The sequence below is a fragment of the Emys orbicularis genome, chromosome 2 (assembly GCF_028017835.1).
Source record: "Emys orbicularis isolate rEmyOrb1 chromosome 2, rEmyOrb1.hap1, whole genome shotgun sequence".
Classification (NCBI taxonomy): Eukaryota; Metazoa; Chordata; order Testudines; family Emydidae; genus Emys; species Emys orbicularis.
The window spans coordinates 45,877,166-45,900,877 of record NC_088684.1 but is presented as its reverse complement, the minus strand read 5'-3'; the positions used below and the strand labels follow the sequence as shown (position 1 = coordinate 45,900,877).

The following is a 23,712-nucleotide window of genomic DNA, read 5'->3' as shown; positions in this document are numbered from 1 at the left end:
CCTGCATGTGGTATAGATAGAAACAGCAAAATCCTGAGCATGTTTTCTTGGAAACAGCTTTATTAAATGTACTGCTTTTCTGACAGCTCTGCCTCCTTGTTGCATCATATATTGCTAATGAACCATTGTCTAAGGTTACATAGCACGTCACTGGCAGAGAGTGAGGGATATAATCAGATCACCAGATACCCAGTCCCTTGCTCAAAGCCACTAGAGCATGCTGTCTCTGAACTCCTTGGTGGAGTTCAGACCTGGGATTACATGAATACATATGGATTATTATTATGTAAATGTAACTAAACTGCTGAGCTCTATTCATTTGGGTTTTTGAATCCATTAAGCTTCCAATCAAACTGTATGAAGGTAAAACTACAAGGACCAGATTTTTCAATTCATACTTGATGCAGTACTTGAACCTGCAGACCCTTGCATTTGTATTGGCAAGCTGGTTCATTCATTCTGTTTGTTCCCTCTGGGTGACCTGGCATTGGCCACTGTCGGAAGACCGGATACTGGGCTAGATGGACCTTGGGTCTGACCCAGTATGGCCATTCTTATGTTCTTATGTTGATTTACTTCCACACAATTTGGTGTCTGATTTGATAATTTGGCCCTACAGATAAATTCAGACAGCACAAATATATAACTCTTAAAAAAACCCAACTCCCCACAAAAACCGTAAGATTCTGGAATAGAGAAATAAAACTCATTTAGCTGGAGTGGTCATTATGGGCATTATTAAAGGAGACATCAGGATGTTTGGCTTCTTGTACAACTGCCCAGGACAGGGTTGTTTAACCAATTTAAGGTACACTCTTTCATGTCATCATTTATTTAACTAATTTCTGTAGGAATGAAAATGACTTGAAAAACTACAATAGAATTATTAGAATTTTATTAAGCTGCCAATTCAGAGCTGTTACGGCCATTTTACAAACAACTACACATTTTAGGACCCAACAAGCTATTGAAGTCTATGAATGTGTTAACTATGGTCAAGGACAGGGGAAAAAAGGTTTAAAATTAAACTGAATATTGCAAATGAAATATCCTAAAATTATTTTGAATTTTTAAAAGAGAAACTCTTGTGCCCTGGATGGTCTTCCAATGGATGAGGCTATGGACTGGGACTCAGGAGGTTCTGCCACTGACCTGCTGTGTGACTTGATAAATCACTGTGTCTCAGTTTCCCCTCCTATCCTTTGTCTGTCTTGTCTGTTTAGATTTGTATGCTGTTCCACTATGTGTACAGACAGTGCCTGGCACAGTGAGGTCCAATCTCAGTTAAGGCCTCTATGCAATACTGTAATATCACACTTCAAGAAACGTAGTAGTAGTAGATCCCTGTATTTCTCAAGTCGTTGAACTTCCAGAGGTCTGTGGATAACCAATATAGCTCCATTTCTTAAATGCTTGCTTAATTTAGACAGGGTGGAAGAGGCAAAGCTCTCAATCTCTTTTATCACCTCATTTTCTTGCTGTAATGTCTTGATTTTCAAGTATATTTAAAAAACAAAAACAAAAAATCAGTAAATTTTCCACAGACTCCTCCTATGGACGCATTTTCACGTTAGATTATACATATTAGACTGCATTAGCATCCAGTCTTGCTGTCTTTACACTGGCAAAACTCCCATTCATTTGTTTTTATTAATGTGCTCAGTGCTGCAGCACGCACAAAAGATGGCCCCTAGGATATCAATTTTAATATTATTCTTCAAGCTAAAACTTTAATGTGATTTTGCCTGTAGAAGGCCTGCAGTATCAGGCCTTAGAAGAATAACTTCATTTACAGGGTGTTCAGAAAATTGGGAGTTGATAGTTTCTTATGAGACAACTTTATTGAGAGTAATATGAAACACCAGTGTTACAGCTTTGCCTTAATTGTGTTTGTAGTGTAGAAATATTTTCTATTTTTGCAATTTTTACATTGAATTTTTTTTTTTTTTTTTTTTTTTAAAGAAAATGAAGATAAGCAGAAACGTGCACCTCTTGCCTGTAAGGACATTGCTGTGCTCTTACAAATGCTTTAACCATCCTGGCCATGGATTCTTTGGAATTGCTGTACCATAGAGCAAGCAAGGAATTCACTCAGTACATCAATCAGATTGCCCTCTTTGGCATTGTTTACCCTTACCCGAGAGCTAGTTCTTAGAATTCAGTATTGTGTCTGTTCTCAATGTAAAATATACGGTATATTATGGAGAGATAATGAGTTACAAAGAAATGATCTCCATATACATAATTATTCCGCACAACTGTGTGATGCTGATGTTTTTTGGCAGACTTAACACAGCTTCTAAAAGTGGATGAATTAAACCAATGACATTGTTTAAATATGACGCAGAGTTTTATAGTGTAAATTGTAAACAGACATTGTATTGTGGCTTCTTTGACAGATGTCTTATGTTCTAATGTGAGATTATTATGAAAATTTGTTTTTCTGAGAATTTAGGATCAAATTTTAAAGCTTCAAAGAAATATATGGAGACGTGTCAAAGTGATTCTTTATATATTCTTTCATTGCCATTATAAATCCAGTTTTTTAGAAGTTTATAACTTGGCACACAAGTGTCTTAGCACAGGAGCAAATATGTATGAGTGCTTTAAAAATGAAAAAGAAAGATTACCAGTTTTAAGATTTTTTTTTTTTGCATAAAACAATTTTAATTTTTAAAGAGGCACTTATGCCTCATGGAAAACTTTGAGAAAACATTCTATATAGAAACAGTTCTTAGATGTTTTATTTTTGTGGTTTCTTTTCTTCCCTGCTTTCTGATCCCTTTGGATGTTTTTAGATTGAAACAGGCATTTTTAAATCTTCCTCCCCTAAATTTATAATCCTCTGTTAATGTCATAAACCTGTCCTTTGCAACTAATTATAATGTTACAAACAGGGTCCCTTGTTCTGGAAAGTGCTTAAGTATGTGCCTAAATGTAAGCGCAAGCAGTCCTATTGATTTCAGTGGGACTGTTCATGTGTTGAAAGTTAAGGATGTGGTTAGGTACCTTTCTGCACTGGGTCCAGAATTATTTCATGTGAGAATAATAAGCAGGAACAGTCACATATTTAAAGAGCAAAGACTGTTTTTAAACTATTTGTTGCCTAGGAGTAAAGAACAAGTTAACAAATACCAAAAAACAAGCAGAATTTTCTCTAAATAGAATATTGTTGTGATTTTTACATTTCCATGAGGCATTGGTGGAGCACCAAAAAACATTTCTCAAGAACTTTATCTCATAATATGGTGTACTCACTTCAAGTGAAATTCATTGCAGACAGAGGATTTATCATGGAAGCAGTACGGTAATGCTGTGCAGATAGTAGTGGGCACAGACTGAGTGAAGGGAGGATTCACCATACCTCTCCGAAAGTACAAACAAGAAGGAGGGCATTGAGGATAGGCTAGGGAACAAACTACCAGATCTGTGCATATGCAGATTCAGTGACTAGGAACCCCATATAGTGTGACGGGTTGGATCACAGAAACCCCCTTGGGAGCTGCCACCTAATGTACCAAGACTACTTCTATTCCTGTTTTCCCTGCCAGCTCAGGACTCCAGCACCCTGTCTTGCTGAGCCAGACACTCCCATCTGCTCCAACACAGACCCAGGGTCTGAATTACTTGCCCCAGGGCTGCAGGTTTACCTGAAAACAGCTCACAGAAGTGTGCTTGTCTTTAGCACTCAGATGCCCAACTCCCAATGGGGTCTAAACCCAAATAAATCCGTTTTACCCTGTATAAAGCTTACACAGGGTAAACTCATAAATAGTTCGCCCTCTATAACACTGATAGAGAGATTTGCACAGTTGTTTGCTCCCCCAGGTATTAATACATACTCTGAGTTAATTACTAAGTAGAAAGTGATTTTATTAAATACAGAAAGTAGGATTTAAGTGGTTCCAAGTAGTAACAGACAGAACAAAGTAAGTTACCAAGCAAAATAAAATAAAATGCGCAAATCTATGTCTAATCAAACTGAATACAGATAAGATCCTCACCAGTTCCAGAATGCTCCCTTTTACAGGCTAATCTCCTTTTAGCCTGGGTCCAGCAATCACTCACCCCCCCTGTAGTTACTGTCCTTTGTTCCAGTTTCCTTCCAGTATTCTGGGGGGTGGAGAGGCTCCTTCTTTAGCCAGCTGAAAACAAAATGGAGGGGTCTCCCACGGGTTTAAATAGACTTCTCACTCCTATGCAAAGTCCAGCTCCAAGATGGAGTTCTGGAGTCACCTGGGCTAGTCACATGTCCCTGCATGACTCAGTCTTTACAGGCCGAAACCATTGTCCACATGGTATCTTGCATGTCTCCAGGAAGACTTCTTATGTGGATTGGAGCATTCCAAGATGCATTGTTCCCCAAGTTCTTCCTGATCAGGTACTTAACCTTGCGAATTCCTTCCTAAAGAAACTGACCAAATGCCTCACAAAGCTTACTTAGAAACCAAGCAAGTATGCAGCCTATATTCTTAACCTCAAGTAGAAAATGATATATGTGTACAAATAGGATGAATAGATATAGTAGACCATAACCTTTATGGAGATATGTTACATGGCACAGGCAGCACAAAACATATTCCAGTTATGTCATACATACATTTATAAGCACACACACCCCATAAAGCCTTATGGGGTACACTGTCACAGGGGGCATGGAGTAGAAACTGCGCAAGGACTCCATCCTCCACAGTTTCCAGGTAGGACAGTCTTATGGAATGTGATCATTCAAGCTGTGAGAGAACATTGAATGCTGAAATTCTGCTCCTTCACATGGACGGGAGCATCTGCTTTGCATTGCACACACTTGGTATACATACTAAATATGTTCTAAATACACATTTACATCATAGGTCTCAACTATCCTATTAAATAACTAATGCCGTGAATGAATAACTGCCTGATCAATCTTTCTGTTGTATTTTCTCAGTTAATAGGCACTTCAGAGAGACATTTGGTTATAAAATAATTTGTTTTTAAAATAATTCAGTTTGACACAAATTGTCTGAAGCAAGAAAAGTTAAATTCAAAGCTGCCTGAGCCGCCTCCTTTTATTGCAGTGGAGTTATTTATACTTGGCTTCTAATACAATGTGTGCTGCATTTTTTCCTTGGCCTTTTTGGCTAAGGTCCAGACTAATATTGGTTTAATATCTGTAAACATCCTCTTTTGGGGAGCACTACATAAAGTTTCCAACAGGATGGATTCAATGAGCTAATAGATTTGTCCTGTCTTTAATTACAATAATTGTATTGCGAAGGCATAAGAAGATGAGTTAAGCAGTATTAGCCTTAACTTTGAAAAACCTCACTGTCACTTAGTGCCTTGTGTGTTAATTTCTTTGTGCAACTCTGTGAAATACATGATAAGATGAACAGAACACTTCCTCAACTTAGAAATGCCCTCCAAGTACCCAATGAAACTGCAGCTTCAAGAAACTAAAAATGCATGTGTGCAAGTTGCATTTATGACCTCCCTTTGTCTCCAGGGAGGGGAATGAGACACCAGTGACCTTCATGATGATCTTGTTTGGGCGTGAATGGGATGGCATAGTCTTTGGGAACACACTTTCCCTTTACAGACAGAAGGACTCCATTGGTGTTGTCCATTTGGTGCATTGTGTAATCATGCTGCAGGGCAGAATCAGTGACTGCTTCTGAAGAACACCCTCTTCTGCTTAAATCAGCGTGACTAATACATGCTGTGCTTATGCTGATGTCTGTGATGTGCGGACATCACGCTCCATGCCACCAGATGAAACAGGAGAAGAATACTTCTGTGTATTTTTGTAAAGATTCATCTGAAGATAATAATAGTGACCATGACACAGAATATTCCATGGGGATTAATAGGATTTGGGGCCATCTACAACTCTCAGCTAGTCCTTGACTCTCAAATAGCATTTGGTATTACGTCTGTCTCCCAGCAATGTTTTTCCCCTGGAATATCTGTGGGCATCACAAATCACAAACATCCTGCACAGTAGTGAACTATCTGTTAAACTCCCATTTAAATCCAGTCAAAACTCCTTTGTATTCAGTGGGAGCAGGTTCTTCATACCCCAAGTCGTGAGCCCTGTGGAAGTAGTATTTGCCTCCACCTTAACTCAGAATCTCAAACTACTATAGGTAAGTGAAATCCAGCAGGTCTGATGTAAACTGATGGAGAGTGTGAAAAATGAAGGTTCACCTGCTATTTAAGTTCCAAAGGGTATTTTACTTTCTTTGATGTTTTTCCCAGATGTCTTTCTGCCATGCAGGCCTCATGTAGCACAGAAGGATTTTCAATAATCTTGCTGCTCCTGCTAGCAGGAATTAATAAAAAGGAATGAACCAATATGGATTATCATTGTTCCTTTCATTGTGCAGTTTATATGGCTAACTAATGATGCTTGTATATCAATGCCTGTGTGATTCTACTTATGTAACCTCAGTGTTACAACAGGCAAAGAAAAGAAAGAGTTGTAAATGCCTAAGCACATTGAAGTGTCACCACTGTGATGTCATCATAGGGCCCCTGGACGTAGGTCAAAGGGCCTTCATAGGACTCTTAGTAAGAAATATAGTTTCACATAATAACCAAGGAAAGACCGACTGAAAAGATTTTCAAAGTTAAATTTACATTATTCTATAATTGAACAAAATGTTTATGCATAAATAAAATATTTGATAAATGGATTTTCACAATACTAGCCTGAGTTGCAGCTTGAACACCCCTTAAAAAGGCTACTCTGCCTCTGCAAAACTCTTCACATTCAGTACAGTCCCTGGAAGCTCCAGTGAAGTGAGGCTACAGCTGTGATATAGGCAGATGTTTGAACACTTGGGAAAGATGAAGACAGCCTGACAAGGAAGGTTGTGCAGGGGGACGTGAAAACTCTGGGTCTATGGGGAACAAGGAAGGATCCATCCGAAGCAGATAATTGTAGTTGGGTGGGAAGGTACACGGTCTGATCTGAGTGAAGAAGTAGTAAATATCCAAGTCAATGAGGAAGAATGCCAAGCTGGTAATAGCTGGGTGGAAGGGAGATTGGTCACCAGGAATAATGGGAGCCAGTGGTAGTAAAAGAGCCCCCAAAATATAAATCTGCTTCAATTTAAAATCAGTCCATTGAATCTGTTATGCTTGTAGGTTCCCTAATTCAAGTTGTTTACTGCATCTGGGATAGGTTGAAAAGGGACCCTATGCAAGGGAGATTTCAAGACAGCAGGCATAGAATGCTGTACTGTCCATGCTTAGACCATGCTAGAACACTGATCATACTTTAAAAATAATTGATGTCTGATGTAACAATTGGTCACTTGAGAATGCCTTTAATGCATTTGAAGGTATGTACCAATTCTAAGGTAATAGAAATATGCTGCACTTGTATAGATTGTGACATATTGCAGCCTATCTTTGGGAAGCATATAGTATTAAGTTCATGTATTACTGTGAGCCAGGGATTGCAGTGAGGACGGTTCCCACAGATCCAGGAACAAAAAACAGTGGGGGTTGATTAAGGTGAATCAGTTAGGTTGTAAACACCTCCAGAAAGGAACCCTTCCAAGGAGGTTTGCATATACTGGTTCAAACTAGGTTTTCCAGAAACTGACAGACAAAGAAAAGGGATTTTATTATTTAAAAAAAAAAAAAAAGCTGGGTTTAAATTGACTTGGGGCCGTCTGGTTCAGCAAATGGACAGGACATTCTGTCTTGGGGTGGGGGTTCTGACCCTTGCAGTGGGGTTGGAAAGATATTGGCTTTCTAGGGCCCCATAAGATTAATAGGTGACCACAGCACAGGGTCTATTTGGCATGAATAGACCCCGGTCAGACCTGCTGGGAAATAGCAGTGAAGTGCAGAGGGACAGCAAACCCAAACCTCTGGTCTGAAGGGAGAGAGATGTGGGTCTCTGCCCCATGAGAGGTGATAGCTGAGAAGCCTAAACCTTGAGTGGGTACCCTCAAGGAAGAACAGGAGGGGGTCAGTTAAACCTGAAACTCTGACATACATAAGCACTTTTAAAACCAGAATATTAAAGTATTTTACAAATAATTAAACCACATAACATGTATGTGCGGTAATGATGAATTAACCATTTCATTTGCAGTGGGCCAAGACTGAAAAGCTTGGCCCCTAGCCCATAAGTCCTCTTAACAGAATTTCAAACTGTATATTCCAACATAGTGCATGTGATGGGGTAGTGTGCCACGGAGGGCAGTGGCTTCTAGTGGTCAGCCCACCCAGCAACCTGGCATGGCCTTTTAAGGGCTTGGAAGAGTCCAATAGATATATAGGGAGACCTTAGAGTCCCAGGAATGGATGATGCTTGAGGAAGGAATCCTGACATTGTATCTTTAAGGGCCCAAAGCCTTGCAGAGAGGGCAGGGCAAGGATTCTCTCACCCCATCAGTTGGGGAGGAGTCAGGAGAAGGGGACCAGTATAAAGGCTGCCTCCTCTCTCACAGCAGGGCCACACTGTCTGGAGAAGGCTGGCCAACTGACCCCTCCAGACTGACAGACTAATTGGAGAGGGTGTTCAGTTGAAGGGAGCTGGATAAAGCCTTGCAGCTGCCTATTCCAAGCACGAGGCCTGAGACACAAACCCCAGCTCAAAGAAGAGGGCTGAGCAGGAACTCCTGCCTGGAGCAGGGAGATATCGACTGCTCTAATGGTGAGAGACGGGGGACTGCTCACACACAGCCCAGCTGCTTCAGAGGAGGGCTGGGAATGGTCTTAGAGAAGGTACTTTCATGGCTCGCTAAGGAGAAGTTGTGAGGAATCAGCTCCAGGTGGGGATAGCAGAGACCTGGTGAAGACATTGTCAAGCAGGGTGACTGTAGGGACAGTTCAGGGAAGAAGCAGAAGGATCAAAAAAACACACAGTCCTTATCTGCCTAAAACAGGGTCCTTGGGCTGGAACACAAAGGAGAAGGTGGGCCTGGGTTCCCCTGCCTCTCCCCCAGACCAGGAAGGGGTGCATGGGTGTTAAGAGTAAAAGGCCAAGAATGACAAGTTGCAGATAGATGCTGGGAGATGGGCTTGAAGGCCATTAGATTTTGAATTTCTTATTTGGGAGCTTTTTGTTTATCCCTGGAAGGGAAATGGACTGAGCAGTGACCTGACGGGAGGGCTAAGCCAAGTATATCAACAGACCATTACAGCACAAGAACAACTAAAGAGGGTGCTAGACTGAGAGAACCCCTGCAATTGTGTACCTGGATGCTAGGAAGCACTCTGGAGGTGAGAGGCGTGATTACATACAGCTATGCCATTTAATATACCCCTAATCAGAAAATCAGGAGCATCAAAAGTTAAAACCACCCTCCTACACCAACAATTTCCCACCCTTACAATTCTCCATTTTCAAATGTGTGGGGAAAAAGATGTGCTTTTCAGTATGTCATGAAGATCATCAGACGAGGTATTTTGGAACAAGGGAATGTGTGAATTCCAAAGCTATGGGGTCCTCACAGAATATCTGGCTGACAGCATCTTTGCAGTTAGAGCAATGGAACTTCAGCTCAAATGTTTCTGCTGATCTCATTTCTGGCAGCAAGGCACAAAGAGAGAGGGAGGGTCTTTCAGGCAGGAAGGTCCTAAGCTGTTACTTACCTAATAAAATGAAAATGTGTAAATGTAAAGCTAATTGATGGACTAATTTAGATACTAAATTGTTTGTAGCAAGCAAGAAATTGATTTAATTTTGCAAAGAACAATGGATATTTGCAAAAACTGTTCTTCCCAAAAGAAAGTGTTAGCATGCAAGGGGTGAAAGAACTGAAGTGCATCTTTAAATATATATACCAGGTCAGAAAGCACTGGGAAACAAATGACAGAAATCAGATTTATTTGCAATCAATATGGAGCAGTAACAACACAGCACAAGTGTTCAGCCAAAAGCATTCTTCCATGGAGAAGTTTTACTTTGTTAGATGCACAATTTCTTGTGCAAAATGCACGCACAATTCTGTGCCTATATTTGCACATGCAGTTACAATGATTAAATGCACAAAACGCTAATTTAGATAATTTGTGCATGCTGTTAGCCTGTTGTGCAATATTTTTTTGTACAAATTAGGTATGTATTTTGGCTGTGCAACTGTGCATCTATTTTGTGTGTAATCAGCCCCTTAATGTTTAATAAAAAGATAATACTTTAGTTTTGAATTATTATACCTACAACAACCTAGAAATGTGTAGCTCTTTCTTGATCAGTTACAAAGGAAAATTTCAGTCAAATGTATAGATAGATACTTGAATTATTTTTCCTTTGAAAATACTTAAGATCAAGAGGGATGCTCCTATATAATCCATCAGTCTGGTGGTAAACGAAAGGAATGTGAAATAAGGGCTAGTGGCAAAACTTAGGCATGTGCAAAAGGCAGAAGATTTTTTTTTAATGGGTGTTTTGATCAGAAATGCAGTCTTGTACAGATTTGGTCCTTTAATGAGCCATCTATTTTTTTATTTTTATGACAGACTAAGACTCTAGCACACTGACTGTGTGTTCAGAGTTGCAGTACACATTGGATTGTTTTAATTCCTGTTGCTGAGAGAGAAACAACTGGTGCAGTAAAAGCAAGATTCCTGATTGCAAAGCACTAGGCAAGTATACCGTAAGTTTCGATTTGGTTTGGTTTCTTTCTAGAGCGATGGTAGACTTGGAGGAAATAATTTACAAGCAGCTGACTGATACGACCTAGTCTAAAATGTTTTAAGCCTGACATAATCATTTCATATGAGTCTATTTGATAAATAGAGGCTTCAGCCCTTTTGCGTAAGTCATAATTTGAGGTTTATGAGGTAAACAAAGGAGGCGCAGTCCAATTGTGTTAGATATATGCATTTCCTAAGATGATTTTCCTTTTCAGTAGTACAGTTATTTAGAAAATCACTCACTCAAATCTATTTCTGTCCTAGATTTATTTTTGAGAACCGATAAATGCTGTTATAGTTCAGGATACTATTAATAGTATATTATTTAAACAAGACTTTTTATGTTTTAGTATTACTGATTTCTTAATGTCAGCAATAGCATAGCTTTGTGTACAGTATTTTTGATTCACATTTTTATATGCTACTAATTACCAATTCAGCAAAAATATCTTCAGGAAGGAAAATAGCGTGTAAGACTTGCTGAGCTCATGTTATAAAGTTAGCCTCGGATGCTTTATTTAGAGCATACTGTGAATTCTTCATTTTGAAAGACTGGTACATTTTTGAAGCGTTCACTTTGCTCTACACAGTAGCAGTCTCAGAAATAAAGTTTCAGATACTTGTAGTTTACAATGGAAACAGAAAACTAAAATAAATGGTAATGTGCATTGTTTAAATAACACATTCAGTTTAGACATTTTCAGTGATACTTCTAATAGTTTACAGGTCTCTAGACTATATCTAGGCATTCTTCTTTGAATGCATTTGGCTGACAGACTGGAACTCCACTGGTTCTGGAAGGTAGTCAGGAATCAAGGGTACTGGCATATTATTACTAACTTAGACCTGTGGCTCCTTACAAATTTTTCTTTTGAGCGGTTATGTTTACTGTCATAATTATAAAAATAATTATCATTATTGTTTATATTACAATAGCATCCAGAGGCTCCAGTTCAGATTAGGGCCCCATTATGGTAGCCACTGTCCAAAGACGTAGGAAAGACAGCTCCTGTTGTATAGAGTCAACAGTCTAAATAGACAAGACAGATAGTGGATAGTAGGGGAAAACAGAGGCACAGAGAGGTGAAGTTCTTTGCCCCATATCACACAACAGATCAGTGGTCGGGCTGGGAAATAGAACCACATTCTCCTGAATCCTAGTTCAGTGCCTTATCCACTAGACCACACTGCTTTTCAATGTGTCCAAACTATAGGATGTCCTTTCAACTCTTTCTTTAGAGGAACTGCAGTAGTACATAAAAATGAATTGGTTTATAACAGTACTGCCCACTGTTGTGTTGGAGAGCCAAAATGTGTATGTGAATGGCAATGGGAGTCTAGTGGCATCGATGCTCTAAAACTGCAGATGTGCATAGGCAACACTATACTTGCTTTACTTGCCACTATATTTGACACTTACATTTGACACAATATTCTGTAAAACACCACAGCAGCAATACCCATCAGATATAATCATAGAAAGCTGAGCTGGAATTGCCCAGTACATCAGTCACTCCATATCTTCACCCCCCATACTTACAGAATCCTGGGGAGCAATGACTTTGCAAAAGATTTGTGGGTGGTGTTGGATAATCTGCTGAACATGAGCTCTTCATTTGACTCTTTGGCCAAAAGAGCTAATGCCATCCTGGGATACACAAGCAGGGTAGGAGTAGAGTTTATTTTACCTCTGTATTTGGCACTGGTGCAACTGCTGCTGGAATACTGTGGACCAGTTCTGGTGCCCACAATCCAAAAAGGACGTTGATAAATTGAAGACGGTTCAGAGACGATTGATGAAAGGATTAGAAAACATGTCTTCTAGTGATAGACTCAAGGAGCTCAATCTGTTTAGCTTAACAAAGAGAAGGTTAAGGGGTGACTTGATTACACTCTATAAGTACCTACATGGGGATCAAATATTTAATAATGGGCTCTTCAGTCTAGCAGAGAAAGGCATAGTACGATTTAATGGCTGGAAGTTGAAGCTAGACAAATTCAGACTGGAAATAAGGCGTACATTTTTGACAGTGAGAATAATTAAACCATTGGAACAGTTTATCAAGGGGGTGTGATAAATTTTTTTTATTGTGTCAATTTTAAAATCAAGATTGAATATTTTTTCTAAAAAGTATACTCTAGGAATTATTTTGGGGAAGTTCTATGGCCTGTGTTATACAGGAGGTTAGACTAGGTGACCACAATGGTCCTTTTGGCCTTGAAATCTATGAATCTGCCAACACAATTGAAACTCTGAAACCCAATGACAGAGGATCTGAAAACCACTTTCTGAATAGCATATACTCTTTTCAGTTAGTGCATACCTTAGGGGAGAAACGATAACCTGCCCCCATCGATGTTATGACCACTGATTATGCTGGGTAGCTCTCCTTCTGGAGCTCATCAGCACTGCCCCAGGAACCAATGTAAGAGTTGCTTTATCGTTAACATTCTGTCTACTGCAACTGTTAGAGCACCAGGGTATCCAAGCAGAGAGTGGATTTATGCTGGAAAATGAGAACAATTATGTTTTTCTCATGAGAGCATTTCTTTAGCTTGTTTCTTTGTTTTGTTTTTAATTTTTTTTTGTAAGACTCATTCCTGAGAAAGGTGTGTTTTACACATTGAACACTGTTAGGCTTTGGCTTTGTTTGATATTTATCTAGGTATTTATATGGTTGCAATCACCATAGTATCTAAGTGCCAGCAAGAACAGGATTCTGCCAGCAAGAATGCTTAGAGTCACGGAGTTCAAATTTGGGTCTCTATCTATTTCTGGGTATGTGGCCCCCATTGCCATAGAATCTGAGTGCCCGACAATACCACTGTTGGGATAAGGAAATGCTATTATCCACATTTGACAGATGGGGAACTCAGGCAGAGAGAAACTAAATTATTTGACCAAGGTCACACAGGAAGTCTGTGACAGAACAAGGAATTGAATTCAGATCTCCTAAGTCCCAGGCTAGTGCCCCTAATCACTGGACTATCCTTCCTTCACAGCCCTGTGTGCTACAGATGTTTTAGGTCATGGAGAGGGAAGTGGTCTCTGAGGTAGCCATGTCCCAATTTGTTAAGGGTTTTGTATTTTAGGACTGGGATTTGGAAATTTGGTTAAGTGAATGGAAATTCAATTGAGTTTGCAAAACCTATCTGTAATGTGTCAGAGTTGGTCTTTATGTGCTGCTGAGCAATGTACCAATTGCAGCCTTTTTGTGCTGGTCACTTTCAGTGCTAGGTAAATTGTACTGCAACACTAATTTGGATATTCTGCAAGATTGAATGATCACTGTTGGCTAAGATTTCTTCTGAGAGAAGAGGGGTGAGAGGTGCGGTTTTCTAGTTGAATGAAAATAGAAGGCATTTCTGGCTACCATGACAGTATTGATGTCCAAAAGCAGTAAAGGATCCAGTATGACCCATGGTACAACCATAGCAATCTCTCTGTCATTGTGTCAAGTATCAGAGGGGTAGCCGTGTTAGTCTGGATCTGTAAAAAGCAACATAGAGTCCTGTGGCACCTTATAGACTAACAGATGTACTGGAGCATAAGCTTTTGTGGGTGAATTAGTGTGTTGGCAAGTTACTTAACATATTAGATTCCTGGGTACAATTGCAGCCTCACAGCTGCAGTAACAGTCATGGACTGGCTCTGCAGCTGGGATTCTGGGAGGATTCCTTTACTCCTACAACTTTTCCTCTGTAGCAACACACAATGCACAGCACAGAATTTGGATAGAGAGCATTTGAATCTTAAGAATAAATTGATCAAAATGGTAAGTCAGAGCTAATATAGGAAATGGACAGGAATTCAAGATCTCTTGTTGGGCAGAACAGACACCGCCAAAGTGAAGACTTTCCCAGAAGTGTTTGTTTCAGGTATAACCTCACCAGTAAGTATCATGGTCACAGAGCAGAAAAGGCTTATTTGAGAAATGTGGTAAGTCTTATCAAGCCCATTGTGGGAGAATTGCCCTCTCTGATAAACAGAATTATTTTTGGGTCCTAACAACTTGACTTCAAGGTAATGAAAATCAGTTTAAGGGACAGATATAGCTGGTGGAAAATATAGAGTTGCTGTTAAGATATTTGTTGTGGCTTGCCCAGGGTAGACATACAAATGGCGTTCTCTACTCACACTCATTTTGGGGCTGACTAAAAGGATTTGGTGTATAGTTGCCAAGAAAGTTAACAATGATCACATCCCTCCTCTTCTATCACGACAAACCCTGGGCTCTTACCAAATGTGAGCCAGCTCATAGCATTTGTGGAGCCAGTGGACTAAGGTCAATGGAGCAGCTTTTCAGGAGAATCAAGGAAACACTTGAAGGTCTGGACCTGTGGCTTGCAAACAGGGCCGGCTCTAGGCACCAGCGCTCCAAGCATGTGCTTGGGGCAGCACTTTCCAAGGGGCGGCACTCCAGCCCCCCCCCCTTTTTTTTCTTGGGGCACAAAAAGCCGGGAGCCGGCCCTGAACCAAGATGTTCCCTGTCAGCTGAGGCTTTCAGGCCGAGTTGGAACTGACGCTGCAGTTCTGACTGCAGTCGCTAGATGGCGCTCATGGCAGCCTGAGTCGCACAGGCTGGACTACAGTTCAGGCTGCCCTGCCACTGGAGAGCCGGAGGGGCTCAGCTCCGGGGGGATGATGCTCTGAGACTCCAGCGGCCGGGCAGCCTGAACTGCAGTCCAGCCTGGGTGTGAGGAGCCGGGGAGGGAGGGAGGGAAGCGGGGCCCGGGATGCAGGGAGGGAGGAGGGGTCCTGCTGCCGCTGCTGCTCTGAGTCTCCCCAGGGCGGCGCGGCGTTTCCCCGCCCGAATGGGCTGCGCAGGGCGCCGGCGGGCTGGGCAGGGGGCGTGGATCCCGGCTCGCGTGCTGATAGGGCGAGTGGCTGGGCAGCCCAAGCTGCCAGGGAGCTGCCGCCGCCTCCTCCTGCCCCCGGACCCAGCCCGCTGCGCACCTCCCCCGCGTTAGCCCTGCGCTGCCTGCCCTGGGCGGGGAGAGGCAGAGCCCGGCTCCGAGCGGGGCAGCGGGGGATACTGCCCTGCCGGGGGACCCCCGCAGCTCAGGCACCTGGGGGTCAGTGTCTGTCCTCTCGGCTCTGCCTGCATGGGGCTGGGGAAGCAGCTGTCAGCGCTTGCCCCTCTCAGCCCTTGTATCCCCCATCCCGCTCACAGCCCCTCCACTTGTACCTCCCCCATTGTTCCTTCGCTGCACTCCTTCGCCTTGTACCCTCCCTCAACCCTCTCTTCCCGCACCTTCCCCCTCCCCTGCACCTCTTCTCCCGCAACCCTCCTGATACCCCCTCTCCTCCTCTGCAAGTACATCACACCCCGCCTCTCTGCCAGTGTAGAGCCCCCAAGCACCCCCACACCCGCTCCTCTGCCTGAACCCTCTTTACTAGCTCCCCATCCCTTTCTGAGTACAAGGTTTGAAGGTTAGTCCCTATGCCTTCCATGTGCATTTGGAGCACTAAAGATGGGGTTGCGGGGGCGAGATTTATACTAAAGTGAAATAAAAATAGGAGAAACGGTTTGATCCCCACTGCAAGTGTAAATGGGGATTGCTGTGATGAACAAGGAGGTCATGTTTGGGGGGGAGCTCAGGGCTGGGGCAGCAGGGGGTGCGGGTGGGGGAGGGCACTGGTGGGGAGGGAAAGAGCCCAGGGCTGGGGTGGGGGGCAGCCAAATTTTTTTTTTGCTTGGGGCAGCAAAAAACCTACAGCCGGCCCTGCTTGCCAAGCAGAGTGGTTTTCGATTGAGACAGTCTAGACTAACGGTTGGATAATTATTTTAGGCTGTTTTTCCACTTTATTAGTCCTGTAGCACCTAGGAGCCCTAGTCATGGACCAGAACCCCATTGTGGTAGGCACGGTACAAAAAAATGGTCCCTGTACTGAAGAGTTTACAAGCTGAATAAACCAGACAGGGTGGGGGAAGAGATATAACATACAAGCAAAATGAATGAAACGATAGCGGCTAATGTCCGTCATGCTAGTTCCAGGATTATTTTTGGTGGTTCAGGTAAGAGGGGATCAGCTAAAGGGAAGGGAGAAGGGACATTGAATGGAAGGAGGCTGAGGGGGCCAGGGCAGGGGAGAAAAGGGTGAGAGAAGTGAAGCTGAAGTGAAGAGAAAGAGACTATGAAGAAGGGGGAAGGTTGGAGCAAATAGCTAATCAGCACAGGGCAGAGAAAGCCCAGTCAAATCTGTAGAAAGTTCTCTCAGTGTCCAGAGGTGCCTGCTTTGGCTGCTTCTGCCCTTACTGGCCGGCCGGAGTCTCTGGCTGACTCCTCTTTGCAGCTTTCTCCCAAGCCCACATGGCAGGGTGGAAGGGACCACCCACCTGGAATTGGAAGGCAATTCTTTATCTGATGGACCCAAGGGGCACACTTCTGCTGTGTTTATTAAATAACGGCTATTTTAAGATAATGGGCCAAATGGAGCAAACCTGACACAGGGAGCTCTAAAGTACATCCCCAGAGTGCACACTGCACCAACAAAGCCTGATTAGTCAGAGGACAGGTCCACTGTTAGGGTTGCCAACTTTCTACTCGCACAAAACCAAACATCCTTGCCCCGGCCACTGCCCCGCCCCTCCTCAGAGGCCCCGCCCCTTCTCTGAGGCCTCGCCCCCACTCACTCCATCCCCCCTCCCCCCGTCGCTCACTCTCCTCACCCTCACTCGCTCATTTTCACTGGGCTGGCTCGGGGGTGGGAGGGGGTGTCGGCTCTGGGGTGGGGCTGGGAAGAGAGGTTTGGGGTACAATCAAGGTGGCCCATTTCAAACCGTTGACAAGAAGGTGTGAGTATCAGCAGAGGGAAAATCCATTTTTAAAAGTACTAATTTTGGCATACCTTCTTGTCAACGGTTTGAAATGGGCCACCTTGATTGCATTGGCCTTGTTAGCACAACAAAAGTAATTTTCCCTCCCTGGGTATTCATCCCTTCTTGTCAACTGTTGAGAATAGGCCACTTCCACCTTAATTGAATTGGCTCGTTAGCACTGACCCCCCACTTGGTAAGGCAACTCCCATCTTTTCATGTGCTATAATATATATTCTGCTTACTGTATTTTTCACTCCATACATCTGATGAAGTGGGTTTTAGCCCACGAAAGCTTATGCCCAAATACATGTGTTAGTCTCTAAGGTGCCACAAGGACTCCTCATTGTTTTAGCAGTGAATGTGACTGATATCTTGCTAGTCTCACAGCAGGTTGGCTCTGTGTAACTATCTTTAATTTCTCTTGACTTGCTCAGCAATGAATGAATTTGCAATATATTAAGTAAGTCTCTTTTAGCAAGTATCAAACTTCAGTTTCTACATATGATGCCATTTAATTGTACAGCTAATATTGCGACGTTTAGAGAACCTTGTTTATAGAGCCAACCACTGTGGACACTGTTCCTATGATTCTATTCATACAGAGTAATCAACACTAATGTACCTAACAAAACCACTGGATGTCACTGTTGCTTCATGCAGTGTTGTAGCTGTATTGGTCCCAGGATATTAGAGACAAAGGGGTGATGTAATATCTGTTATTGGACCAACTTCTGTTGGTGAGAGAAAGACAGCTTTCAAGCTTACACAGAGCTCTTCTTTGGGGCATGGAGGAGACAACCTGAAGAAGAGTTCTGTGTTAGCTTGAAAGCTTGTCTCTCTCACGAACAGAAGTTGGCCAGTAAAAGATATTATCTCACCCATTGTTGCTTCACACAGTTATTGAAAAAGGGAACATATTTAACTTAGCAATGTGGAAAATCTTGTTTAGAGACAAGGCTAGGGTGACCAGATAGCAAGTGTGAAAAATCGGGACGGAGGTGAGGGGTAATAGGCACCTATTTAAGAAAAAGCCCCAAATATTGGGATGGTCCCTATAAAATTGAGACATCTGTTCACCCTAAACAAGGCTAAGCCATAAAGTCACATTAGGACATGAACTTTTCCACAGTCAGGCTGGTTGGATCTGGGTTTTTGTTGAGGGCCCTTTTCTAGGTTTCAGAAGGTTTTCTCTTGGTATAATTCTGACTGATGTGTATTAAATGAGCTATCAGTGTCAGACATGGCAGATCTTGAAGTATTGTATGGTGAAGGGGCTGTTGTATTTTTCAGTGTAATCTTTGCTTTCAGGGGTTTGGGATTTAATTAATTTTAGATTGTTAGGGTCAAATTTAACAATGGATAATGTTTGGTCCAGAGGCATTTTTCAAGATACATGTTATTAAAATAGGTTTCATTTATTTTGTTAGAGTTGTCCAAATAAATACATTTGGACATTTTGGAGCTAGTGGATTATGTATGCTTTCAGTACACAGACATAAATACAGAAATAAAAGACTGCATACAGTTTTTGATAGCAGCTATGAGCATGTGTAAATAGCTGGAACTTCAGTTGTTTAGTTCAATGTTCTATATAGTACAAGTGATCTATAACATTTTTCCCTGCATGGACTTCAAGTTCATTCAGTAAATGTTTAATATTTTTTAAAGTACTAATTTTGTCATGGCTTTTCTGTTGTTCCATTTTTCAGCTTTCTGTTGTAAGCATGCCAATAGGTTGGCTAGTACTCTATCATATGCTTCACCCTTAAAGCTGAGGTTGCAAACTATTCGACTTGAACTGGAAAAGTATTTGATCAGCCTTGGCTGAATTCAGCTTCCATTCTCGAAACTGCCTGTGGTTGGTTAAACTTATTTTGTGTCTGCGAACTGTCCATCAAAGCTTTTTTTAGAATTCTTTACCTTCATCCATGAATATTGGTGGCCGCTGTTTGGTGAATGTAGAGTGCAAATTTTCTTCTTGGGAAAAGTTACAATGGGCAAGTCATGTTAATTTCTAGCACATGACTCTTCCTACCTCTGGTAATAATAAATCTGTAAACTCCATTCACACCCATGTGACTGAACATCAGCATGTGCCAACCTGTTGAACTTGAACTTGCCTATGAGATTGCACCCACATTCCACCATGGGTGAATCAAGTTAATTCAAACCCAAATAGTTTCAAGGGCCTGCAAACCAGTTTTGACACACAAGAGCTTCCTAGACAGGTATTTCCCATGTAGAGGAGTGAAAACTGTGACTTATAAATCACTGTTTTCCTGGGATTCTTTTGTTGGGAGTGATATGTTGGGTTCTCCCATTCCGTAGCAGAGCCAGATTATCACTTCCCCTAAACCCATGTATCCCCCAGCCAAGAGATTTATGCAGATCTTGGGGATCTGCTTGAGGTAAGGGCCATACTTACAGAGGTATTCTGTCTCTGCAGGAACTTGTTTTGAACTAAATATGAAGAGTTCCTCAGATCTAGTTATAATGCATTAATTTTTTTCCCTTGTGTGCAATCTGTGTTCTGTGTTACCTATGCTGACAGTCTACCAGATTATACATGCTGTGCAATATTAGAATCTATGCTACTGTACATCATACAGAAAAAGAATGATCTGATCACTTGAAAGAGGGCTGTACAGTGCATAAAATGACCATAAAAGCTTTTTGAATGTAACCCAATGTTACAATAGCACATGCACCTTAACTTAAACGTACAAAAGCAAAGGCACTCAAATATAAGCCTGCCATTTTGTCCTTCAGTGACCCTAAGAACTGCATCTTATATACCATGGGCTCTCTTGGGAAGGCAGGAACCTCACAACACTGGTTCTTATACATTAGGAGGTACAGTCTGAAGTATGAAGGAACTGCATGGCTTGAGGCTAAATAACTAATGGCAGCCTTTTAACATGGAATTTCTTTGATGTTTTTGTTTTCTGGTATGTATTTAAGTTAGGACATTATTATATATCATATTATGGTTTTGGAGTGATGTTTTAAAATGCTTCTTATTTATCTGTGATCCAAATACTTTTGCCGTGATTTTTGCCATTGGGTATACCTAAGTTTTAAACATAGATTTATTTCATCTAGACATTCAGACTGCTGGCCTATGCTAGAGCTGGCCAGAAAACTCCTCTGTTTTGAGGCTGATTTTCATTTTGGATTGCAATGAAACTGAGACCTTTCCAAATGCAAGGGAGATCAACATTGACCCTATGGGATGGGAGAGATCCAGGTTTAAGTCTCTACTCCAAAGCAGATAAATCAGGGATTTGAACCTGGGTCTCCCACATCTCAGGTGAGTGGTCTAATCACCAGACTACTGACTATTCTGCAGGTGGGGGGTCAGGCTCTGTATCTCCCCACAGAAATGAAATTCCATCCTGGACCTGAGAAACCTTCCTGACAGAATTTTCATGAAAACTGATATGTTTCCATGAAATATTTTGGTTTCAATGGGAAAAAAAATTAGTTGAAATTTAGCTCTAGTCTGTGGAGAGGGCTCTGATATGTTGCCATTCTTAGTGTCATTCTTATTATTGCCTCTATTGAAAGAAGTACTTTAGTGTTCTCGAGGTGACTAACAGGGACAGTATTGTTAGGATAAATCCTGATATCATCCATTTTCTACTCCTGAAATGTAAATCCCTGCAGTAAAATCCAGTTTCTATTAAAATTCCACATTTGCACTGGAACTCCAAATTATTATGAAAATAATCTATTTTCCCTCTCCTTGACCCAAGGAGTTCAATCATCCTCTAGCCAACTGTTTATTTTCCAGAATTAAATTCAACACATGCATATGTGTGTGTGTGTGTGTGTGTGTGTATACACACACACACACACACACACACACACACACACACACACACACACACATTGATAATGGACAAAAGTCTATTTATAACATGGAATGGGGTTTGTCACACACACACACACCATTCCATGTTATTATATACCTATACATACACAGAGAGACAAACCCCATTCCATGTTATTGATGATGGACAAAAGTCTGTTATTTGGTTAATCATCCAGAAGATCAGATACATATCCAAACTAGCCAAATCTAATGGTTCTGCAAACACGAGACTGGAAAATCTCAAGAACAGGGTTTCTCAAAATGTTTCAGCACTTTGGTGTCAAAGGAGTGGGAAGTGTGATCTTGATTTGAATTGGTTCTTCCACTCACCAGTGCTTATATGAGTGTTTCAAAATATCCGTGGGCACTGGTGAGTTGCAACTATTTCTACGTTTAGATTTGCATTCATATTTCTATGTGTATTAATAGGTATATCTCTCTTACACACAGACACACAAATACTAGGGTTTTTTGCTTAGTAAATGTTACAATTAGACATGCTGAATCTTACATCAACATTAAAGAACAATTGGGTGCCTCTAGCTGTGCATAGGAGGATTTCTACCTGTTTTTTACCATGTGAAAATAAGGAAAGGACTAGGTTGTGACTCTGACCTGACCTTTTAGATGAGTTAGTGAAAGTAAAGACCTCAGTCCCGGAAGTCTTTGTATGGTGTGAGCTGGAAGCACAAAGTGGTTGTGCTCCAGTGCAGCTGTGAGTAGACGCCATGTGTGGGTGCAAGAACAGTTAATCAGTAAATGTCCACTGCACTGAGCAAAAATAACACTCATTTCCCATTGCATGATTATTCCCTTCCTCGGAAAGTATACAAAATAAAAAAAGGGGCAGGGGAGAGAATGGGCATGTCTGGAATATCTTTAACAATGATTTTCGCATATGAATGAGGAATTAAACACTCTCCTCCCTGATCTCACCCTTTCTCCTGGCAATAACTGTGAGGCTAGTGTAGGGTTGTGATTCCTTGCTTTCTTTTGTGCTCATTACTTTTTCCCATATGCTTTTAAATGCAAAGTACTCATGTGGAGTGTTGTCAGATGAAGTCCAAAGTTTGACAATCTTTTTTTTTTTTTTAGTTTTGTGTAAAAAATCAACTGTTGTTTGAGCTTTTATATATGTATAATTTTACAGCTGGACCTTGGTTCTCCTAGGCTGACACAGCATTACTATAATATTTTGGTCATGGTACATATCGACAGTGTGATTGAAAGAAGATCATATAACAAAAAAATCCAATTAGACTGCAGTTCAAATAAAAACATTATATACTACAAAATCTGAATTGTTATAAAATCTGGAAATTTAGTACAGTGCTTAAAAAAATTAAACACAGATGACAAACAGAGTGTGGTAGTGTGGATTAAAGAAACAACTATATTAATCTTATTTAGAAGATGTATGAGGCCACTTTTGGACCCAGTCATGCAAACACTTAAGTATATGCTTAACCTTATGCACGTGAATAATATCATTGACTTTGACATGAAGCTCATGCTTGTAAGATCGGGGCTTTGGATTCCTGTGCACAGTTCAGTATTGCCAAGAATAGCAAGTGTTCAAAAATCATGAGTCAAGCCCCACGATATCATGAGATTGCCTTAAAAATCAGGAGGTTGTACAAGATAATAAAACCAGTGTTCTTTTTGTTTGCCTTCTGTTTGTTTAAGTCTGTAGAGATCACTTTTTAAAGATTTTCTCCATAGCAATGAGGCCTAGAAACCTACTTTTGCTTTTTTAAATTAAGGCTGAAATCTTCCCATACTAACATGACTCAAGGAGCTAGCGATTTAAGAAAAACACCAGATAGTGCAAAACTCACAATGAAATCACAAGAGTTGGCAACACTGCAGTTTTGTTCACCTTAGTTTGAAAGCGCTGTCTAAAAAGAAGTGGAAAATATGTGTGAGAGATCATTTGGAATGCTACAGAGACTTCAAAATGAAGATTGAAAGAGCAGGCCTCATTGGTTATACACCTGGTACTCATACTTGGCTATCAAACTATTGCTTAATATATTGTATCTCTAGTTTCCACTACCTAGAAATGCAGACTGTATTTTTTTAATAGGAATGTCATTATTTCCCTGCTCCAGTGGAGCCAGTGTAACGCAAAAGACATTTAAATGTCTGGACATTTATATTGCTACCTTGCTCATCACTGTGGTATCTGTGCACCTGAAACAAGGGGTATGAATTTATTGTAAGATAAGAAGGTATTTTATGTACTGTCTCCGTAGAGAGTACATGTGTCAAATAAGCTGCCAGGAGCAGCAATAGAAGATAACAGAATGAATAGTTGTAAAAAGGAGCTGTAGACACAAGTATTATTGTCACTGTGCAGCTGGAACTGATAGT

At 41.3% G+C, this 23,712-nt stretch overlaps 1 protein-coding gene across 1 annotated transcript in view; it reads left to right on the top strand.

The window, feature by feature from the left end:
- Positions 1 to 2,459, top strand: part of LRRC69 (leucine rich repeat containing 69) — a 39,686-nt gene extending 37,227 nt beyond the window's left edge. The window contains exon 8 of the mRNA XM_065399667.1: positions 1,963 to 2,459. Within this exon, the coding sequence (XP_065255739.1) occupies positions 1,963 to 2,073 (111 nt within the window). The 3' untranslated portion in view covers positions 2,074 to 2,459. The remainder of the gene's footprint in view (positions 1 to 1,962) is intronic.
- Positions 2,460 to 23,712: the final 21,253 nt, after the last annotated feature.